The sequence below is a fragment of the Stegastes partitus genome, unplaced genomic scaffold (assembly GCF_000690725.1).
Source record: "Stegastes partitus isolate 25-593 unplaced genomic scaffold, Stegastes_partitus-1.0.2 Scaffold25, whole genome shotgun sequence".
Classification (NCBI taxonomy): Eukaryota; Metazoa; Chordata; class Actinopteri; family Pomacentridae; genus Stegastes; species Stegastes partitus.
This window is the reverse complement of record NW_007577756.1, coordinates 1,365,628-1,374,283: the sequence shown is the minus strand read 5'-3', so window position 1 is coordinate 1,374,283 and position 8,656 is coordinate 1,365,628. Positions and strand designations below refer to the sequence as shown.

Sequence of the window (8,656 nt, the reverse complement as noted above, 5' to 3'; positions counted from 1 at the left end):
TCTCCTGAAAAGCTGTTCTAAAATCTTCAGTTGTTCTGACACTGAGCTCGAAGAATCAATAAATACATTGTGCATGAAAAACCTAATTGGAATCTAAAAAACATGAACTTTCTTCAGGCCCCCAGGCTTTGAGCAACCTATTTAACAATACCTTGCAGCTAATCTTATTAATAATAGACTCAAGTTTGAATATGACTGTATTGAGCTATTGACAGCAGCTGTCTGTCTGGTGCTGTAGATGATAAAACACTGTACGCTATCGTCTGCCACCTTTCAGATTATTCAACAGACTCAAGTATTCATATGTATATTTCAAGCTGAGATGTTTTTACTTAAACCTGCATTGAAAGTGTTCATCACAGGTCTTCTTCAGTTTGAACACTGCAGCTTATCTAATGCTGGGCAGACGCCTGAAACAGGATACTTGCAGCTGTAGCACTTCAGGGAAGGTGACCACAGAGAGTGTGAGCAGACAGCCGCATCAGGGAAACACCACACGTTTTCATGCTGCCGCTGTTAACAAAGTCAGGTTGGTGATGGCGTTTAATGAGATTCATTGCTCCGAGACCTGTGAGCTGTGTGTACACTGGTTTTGGTCATTTTGTCAAGTCATCGCGTGCCCGGGTGTGAGACCACTTTGCAAACAAGTGGGTTTCTTGGACTGTGATTGTTAATGTCCAAACACTTGTCACGAGCGTTTACACAATTAGTCATTTATTTAGTGTTTTGTGGGCACCGACTTTTAAATAGTTACATCTGCAATGCACATTTGTATAATGTCAGATCTCCACTCGGGATGTACTCATCAGGGTGAGGGAACCTTAAGTATGGGATTTGTTGGTTTATGTTTTTCATTACTGAGCTGACACTGAGGAGGACAAGGGGGTAAAGTCGAGCATTCGAAACTCCTCAGTGATTTAACTTAAATTGCACACACTGCTAATTATTGTCTATTTATTGTTTGTTGTTTTTAGTCAGAATTCCGTTCGATGTTTATATCCTGTTTATAGCTATATTCTACTTTTTTTGTTTTCTTTTTTGCTATTAATTTACTTTTATAATGTTCATTTAGCACCGTGGGCCCTCGGAGTATGGCAATTTCAGTTCCCTGTATGTTATACATTGGGCAAAACTGACAATAAAACTGACTTGACTTGAGTGATGGGGGCAGTACTTAGAGCTAAACGCTAATAGCTATATGCTAACATGCTAAACGTAGCAATCTCCTGCTTGTGATATTAGCGCTGTACACTGAACACAAAAGATTGATGTATCCTCTGGGTCTGAAAAGCACAGCAAACAGGGAAGTGCCTTAAACCTGCATTCTTTCTGAAAGCCAGCAGGGGGCGAATTCTCTGGAAAAAAAAAAAGCCTGACTGTATATAAATGCATGAGGAAATGGCCTGACTTCTAACTCAATCTGTTCCCTCAGTAAACATTTTCCTCAAGTGTTTGTGGTCACAGTTGCTAGTTTCAAGTGTCCTTCAGTACAGCATGATGTTCATTTAGCAAATTATAGTCCCATTTAGAGGAAAACTGCTGATACAGCAGGGTATGTGCAAGGCTGCTTTGTGATTGCTATGCATCGTGCCTTTGAGTTCTCGGCTGGATCCAACACTGACTTGTCACATTTGATTTAAAAAGAGTTCCTTCAGTTGCAGGACGCCTATAGCTAGATATTGCAGGTCGAGGGTAATTACCATCTGCACCATCTTGGTTTCGCATGTCATTGTGTTTAAATGTGTTTAAAAGCACTACACACTGAGGCTGAATGTATTTAGGAATGAGTCAAGTGGTGGTCACATGTGGCCTGATGGTGGCTCTACCTGGAAAATCAAAGGGTCACAAATTCAGTTCATTGTAAAGGGGAGTTGAATTAGGCCTCATGAATTAGACTGTTGTGAGTTGGTCTAAATTGGAATATCCTGTAAATTAAAGAATGTGATTGTTTCACCACGGCCAGCTCATTTTTCCCATTGTCCTCACTGAAAGTCTAATTGCCCTTTCTCTTCCTACAGGCATCATGATTCCTGTGATGGAATTCCGGCAGTTCTCTGAACAGCAGCCAGCGTTCAGAGTCCTGAAGCCGTGGTGGGATGTGTTCACTGACTATCTGTCTGTAATCATGCTCATGATTGGTGTCTTTGGATGCACTCTTCAGGTCAGTGCCAACGCTTCGCCGAGACGTCTCTACTTGAGTGAATGTGGCCAATGCACGCACACGAGTTTGAACTCCAACATGTTTATGAGATGGAAGCAGCTGCTCGACATTTTTTGATTAAATCTGTAATAATTTAATTCACCAGAGCAAGTCTATAGGTTCTCTGATGGAACATTACTGCACTGCCTTCTGCTCTGGCACTCGCTCAAAACGCTAATTCTGTGCTTTTACAACCTGGCCTGTGTGCAGCAAAGGAAGCATTCAGCCCATCAGGAGCTCACAGTGGAAACATTTACCCACCCAGCTCCTTTCAGTAAACATCAGATTCCAAACTGCTGTGGCCTGCTGCTTGACTTCTCTCTCTGTGTGGAATAGGGACATTTTTTGGCTGCTGTGAGGCTCTGTAGTGTAAATCCTGGAAATAATACCAAAACATTTTGGGAAAAACTGTTAACAGGATATTTATCAGGGCGGGATCAGCCATTGTTTCCCACTTACACCATAACAGTGTTTGGACATCATCTAACAGTCCGTAAATTGAGTGGATGATTAATTCTGTGGCCAAGTTTACTTTGCAAGTGAGCGCGTTATCAGCATGCAGCTTTGTGTGGATTCTTATTACACTGCCTGACACAAAAAGCACTTCATTTATAGTGTTGAGGCAGAAGCACAGAGACATAGTTTGAAAAATTCTGCAGATCAGCTCTTCAGAGACCTCTGCAGACTTGACTTTGTATTTGGGATTCTGCAGCACAACTGCATTGTCCTTACTGTAGTAACGCCACTCCGTATCCACTCCTTATAAATGTGCACTCATAGACTGACACAGTTTCTTACACTAAAGTGGGCGGAGTATCTGTTTTTCAGCCAGTCACAGTGCACAGATTGTCCCTCACCAGTGAATTAAAGTGCCCATTTCCTGTTATTAGCAGAGTCAAGCAGCTGCCTGTTATTTACATTGCAAGTAATCACCAAAGGCATTTGTTGTTTACTGATCCTGACCTTTATACAGGACATCTACATGCACTCTCGAAACCAAGTTACACTCACAGAGAGTGCAGTTTATATCTGCTCATCCATCAACTTCATACTGCGTTTTCCAGTAGAGAGTCACAGGGGGTGGAGCCTATCCCGGCTGACATTGGGTGAGAGGCGAGGTGCACCCTGAACACATCACCACTCCACTGCAAGCTAATATGACGAGACAGATAACAGACACACACCTACAGCCAAGTTAGAATCACCAATTAGCCTGTGCATGTCTTTGGACTGGGCTGCAGGGTGGCGCGGTGGTTAGCACCGTTGCCTTGTAGCTAGAAGATCCCTGATTCGTGTCCCGGTGAGGACACCCGGGACCTTTCTGCGTGGAGTTTGCATGTTCTCCCTGTGCAGCGTGGGTTCTCTCCAGGTTCTCCGACTTCCTCCCACACAGTCCAAAAACATGTTGAGGTTAACTGGTGATTCTAAACAGGTCCCCTCGATGACCCCCTTGAGCTTGGGGAAGAGGAAACAATCCCACAGAGCCAGGTGGGGTGAGTAGGGAGGTTGCTCCAGCACAGAGATGTTCCTCTCAGCCAGGAACTGTGGGATGCTCAGGGCGTTGTGAGCAGGCGCGTTGTCATGGTGAAGCAGCCACCACTTGTCCTGCCACAACTCTCACCTCTTCTGGCGCCGCAGGATCTCTTTGTAGACGTGCTGGTTGATCGTCTGAAGGGGAAAACTGGTAGTTTGGGTTTGAAATCTATCTTTTGTGACACCAGTCCTGGAATTTTTCTGACACAACTCGTATCTTTGTGTTATTTTGCTGAAAAATGTATAGACCCATTCCGTGAACATGTGAAACTTTTATTAATTTGTTATAAAGGGGCACAATATAGGACCTTTAATGTACAGTGTATAGTCTCTGTGGGATATGCAGTTGTTTTACTGTCTGTATGTGTTTGTGTACCTGATGCAGTGAGAGGACAGGCTCTGTCGTGAAAGCACAGTGTCTCCTCAGAGCACAAAGGGGTCTGGATATAACAAATAGTTAAATTTTCCGCAGTGGATGTTGACCTATTTAGACTTCTACAAGCCATGCAAGCTAATGCAGCAGTGATCTCTCCACTCTCCTGTCATCCAGACCAATAACAGCCATGCACTTAACAAAATGCAAAGTGCTGTGAAGTTCACGTTTTAATGAAAGATGATGTAAGACGTTCCGTTTGAGTGACAGACCCGTGATTCTGAAGGCTTATCAGATGCTGCTCTCTAAAGGTCTGACAGTGATAATCAAGTTGCAAAGCACTAAATCAGATGTACAAGTCAGGTTTCAACTTTTTCTCAGACAACTCTTTTTATTCTGCAAAAACCCTCCACTGGTGTCATTCAAATAAATAGGGTACTTTGCAAAGCAGTGTTTCTTGTTTACATGACATTTAGGAAACCTGCTGAATGCTGGTGAAAGCTGACAGAAACCTGATTACCTAAACACACTGATTGCTGTGTCTAAACGTCTCTTTTATGTAATTTTGCTAATCTTACTGTTTTTTTTTTCTACTTTTTTTTATAGGTAATGCAAGATAAAATCATCTGCCTTCCTCAGAGAATATCATCGCCTTCAGAGAACAGCAGCGAAGTGGAAGTGAAGTCACTGTTACACCTGCAATCCAATACCTCAGCCGCACCGAGAGAAATGACGGGCCTGAAAACCGATCTGGATCTTCAGCAGTACAGTTTCATCAATCAGATGTGTTACGAGAAGGCTCTGCATTGGTATGCCAAGTACTTTCCCTATTTGGTTCTCATACACACTCTCGTTTTCATGGTGTGTAGCAACTTCTGGTTCAAATTCCCTGGCTCCAGCTCTAAAATAGAGCATTTTATCTCCATGCTCGGGAAGTGCTTCGACTCTCCCTGGACCACCAGAGCTTTGTCGGAGGTTTCTGGAGAAAATCCGGAGGAAAAGGACCATAAAAAGAGCGGCACTTTGAGGTCCAACATTGCCGTTTCTCCAGGAGAGGGCAGTCTAGAGAAGACACAGTCCCTCCGGTCCATCCCGGAGAAGATTGTAGTGGACAAGCCATCAGCAAGTGTTCTTGATAAAAAAGAAGGTGAACAAGCTAAAGCTCTTTTTGAAAAGGTCAAGAAGTTTCGTTTGCATGTTGAAGAGGGAGACATCCTCTACCTTATGTATGTTCGCCAGACTGTGTTCAAGGTGTTTAAATTCCTCCTCATTATCGCCTATAACAGCTCTCTGGTGAACAAAGTGCGGAACAGAGTACGATGTGAAGTTGAGATCCAGGACATGACAGGCTACAAGGACTTTGAATGCAATCACACCATGGCTCATCTGTTTTCTAAGCTTTCTTACTGTTACCTCTGTTTGGTGGCTGTTTATGGATTAACAAGCCTTTACACCTCCTACTGGCTGTTCTACCGCTCGCTCAAAGAATACTCCTTCGAGTACGTGCGGCAGGAAACGGGCATTAACGACATCCCGGACGTAAAGAATGACTTTGCTTTCATGCTGCACATGATCGATCAGTACGACCCGCTGTACTCTAAAAGATTTGCTGTTTTTCTGTCAGAGGTCAGTGAGAACAAACTGAAACAGCTCAACCTCAACCATGAGTGGACGGCGGAGAAACTGCGTCAGAGACTCCAGACGAACACCAACAACAGACTTGAACTTCAGCTCTTCATGCTCCCCGGTTTGCCCGACACCGTCTTTGAACTGACGGAGCTGCAGTCACTCAAGCTAGAGATCATCAACAACGTCACCATCCCCGCCTCAATCTCTCAGCTGGAAGACCTTCAGGAGCTGTCTCTTTACCAATGCTCTTTAAAGTTGCACACAACTGCTACCTCCTTCCTCAAAGAGAACCTGAAAGTGCTGCGGGTGAAGTTCGATGACAACAGGGAACTTCCACACTGGATGTACGGCCTACGCAACTTAGAGGAGCTCTGTCTCACCGGGTCACTCAGCCCTGATGCCTCCAAGAATATAGTTCTGGAGTCTCTGCGGGAGATGAAGTGTCTGAAAACTCTCTCCCTAAAGAGTAACTTGACCAAGATACCCCAGTCGATCGTGGACGTTTCCAGCCATCTGCAGCGGCTGTACTTACACAATGACGGCACTAAGCTAGTAATGCTAAACAACCTGAAAAAGATGACCAATCTGATAGAGCTGGAGCTCGTGCGTTGTGATCTGGAACGTATTCCTCACGCGATCTTCAGCCTGACAAGCCTGCAAGAGCTGGACCTGAAAGAGAACAACCTCCGCTCCATAGAGGAGATCGTCAGCTTCCAGCATCTTCGAAAGCTCACGTGCCTCAAGCTGTGGTACAACGGCATCATGTACATCCCGGAGCACATCAAGAAGCTCGGCAGCCTCGAGCGCCTCTACTTCAGCAACAACAAGATCGAGATATTGCCCTCGCACCTGTTCCTGTGCAACAAGCTGCGCTACCTGGACCTCTCCAACAATGACATCCGATTCATCCCTCCGGAAATCGGAGTCCTGCAGAGTCTGCAGTACTTCTCTGTCACGTGTAACAAAATTGAGAACTTACCAGATGAACTGTTCTTTTGCAAGAAACTCAAAACGCTAAAGCTCGGCAAGAACTCGCTGTCCATACTCTCACCAAAAATTTCCTACCTGGCTCTGCTGACCTACCTGGAGCTCAAAGGGAACCACTTTGAGATCCTGCCGCAAGAGCTCGGTTGCTGTCGTGCTTTGAAGCGCAGTGGCCTTATAGTGGAGGAGACGCTGTTTGAAACTCTGCCTTCAGATGTCAGGGACCAAATGAAGGCGGAGTGAGACGCCTTAACGAAGCCGCAGTGCCTGCTGTTTGTTCTGTCAACCGATTCAGAGCATTTTGTTTTATATGAAGCCATTATCATACATATGTATCACACTACTGGTAAGAGAGTTTTAGTTCAGAGTTTTATTTTCAAATTACTTAATGGAAAAAATAAAAAAACACAAAAAACCTGTTCATATATTGTTACACTGAGCGTGGCTGCAACAGGGAGATAACATCTGGCCACAAGTCCTTTTTAAAGGGGTAGTTCAGCATTTTGGGGAAACATGCTTTTTGCTTTCTTGCCAAGAGTTTTAGGACAAGATTCATATCGATCTCATACCTGTACGTTAGAGCTGCAAAGATGAATGAATTAATCGAGTAATGTTTTAAAGGAAATTCCAGCTGATTCCATCTTCTTAAAATGTAATATAATCTGGTTTCTTTCCTCTTCTATGGCAGTAAGCTGAACTCCTTTGACAAAACAAAACATTCGAGCACGTCATGTCGCTTTTAGGGAAACACTGATCAACATTTTTCACCATTTTCTGACATTTTATTGTCCAAACTAATGGTTAAATTGAGAAAACAACCTACAGATTAATCAACAATGAAAATAATCATTACCAGCTGCCCTATTGTACATTAATCAGTCATCCCTGGACAAAGCCAGGCCAACTTTTCCCCCCGTAGTCTTTATGCTAAGCTGCTGAGCTTCATATACAGACTTGAGATTGATGTTAAACTTCTCATTTATCTCTTGGAAAGAAACGAGCGGCTTTCCCATAATGCCGAGGTATTTATTTAAAGAGCATCTGTCACTGCTACATGAAATAATATGAATGTAAATCCAAACTGAAGACCTCACTTTAGTGTTGGCCAGTAGCCTTATGCTGTATTGTACCTGTATGATGTTGCTCTTAAGAGACTGTTAGTTCACATGCACTGCAGCAGGGGAAAACAATAACACAAAGGTCAGATCTAACACAAGTGCATAAGATAACGTAGCTATTCTGTATTATAGAGTGCTGGCATTTCAAAGTGCATTAAACTTTAAGGACTATGACATACTGGTGTTTTTCTTTGGCTGGTAAAACATGCATAAGAAGTGTACAGCCTATTACAAACATGTATTTTCATAAACAGTGTTTTTATGTTGTTGACCAATAAAATTGGTTTTACCTGTAAACGTCATTTGATATTTCTAAAAGTCCACTAAAAGCGCAGCAGCGCTGGAGTGTCTGAATGGGGTAACTGCACATAGCAGCTTGTCCTATTTTCAGTTGTGTTGTGAGATAAGATACCACCTGCTGGCTGGTGAGGATTAATAAGAGCAAAGAAGATTATTCTATTAATATGCAGGCATGAGGCACACACAAAAACAAAAAGTTGGTCTGAAGTGTCTTTAACAAGTTTTGCCAGGTTTTTTTTAAGAAAAACTAGTAAGAACAAAATATTTGCCAACAATGTAAGAGCTTTGGGGTGCAATTAAATAAAAATTCAGTCATTTAAGATGCAGAATTTTGTTCCTCAAGTACAGAAATACATCGTGCTAGCAAGCAAACAGTAAAAGAAGAAGCATTTGTAGGACTACTAGGACTACCTCTTTATTCCAAAATCATGTCTTGTAATTACAGGATCTGGATCTTGCAATGAGCTATTGTCTGAATTACGAGAGTAATTCATTAGTAAACAAGACTCCAATTTGTAT

At 43.1% G+C, this 8,656-nt stretch overlaps 1 protein-coding gene across 1 annotated transcript in view; it reads left to right on the top strand.

The window, feature by feature from the left end:
* The window catches only part of lrrc8c (leucine rich repeat containing 8 VRAC subunit C), a 12,524-nt gene extending 4,149 nt beyond the window's left edge, over window positions 1–8,375 (top strand). The window contains exons 2-3 of the mRNA XM_008297243.1: window positions 2,019–2,161; window positions 4,713–8,375. Of these exons, the coding sequence (XP_008295465.1) occupies window positions 2,024–2,161; window positions 4,713–6,962 (2,388 nt within the window). The 5' untranslated portion in view covers window positions 2,019–2,023 and the 3' untranslated portion in view covers window positions 6,963–8,375. The remainder of the gene's footprint in view (window positions 1–2,018; window positions 2,162–4,712) is intronic.
* The last annotated feature ends 281 nt before the right edge of the window (window positions 8,376–8,656 follow it).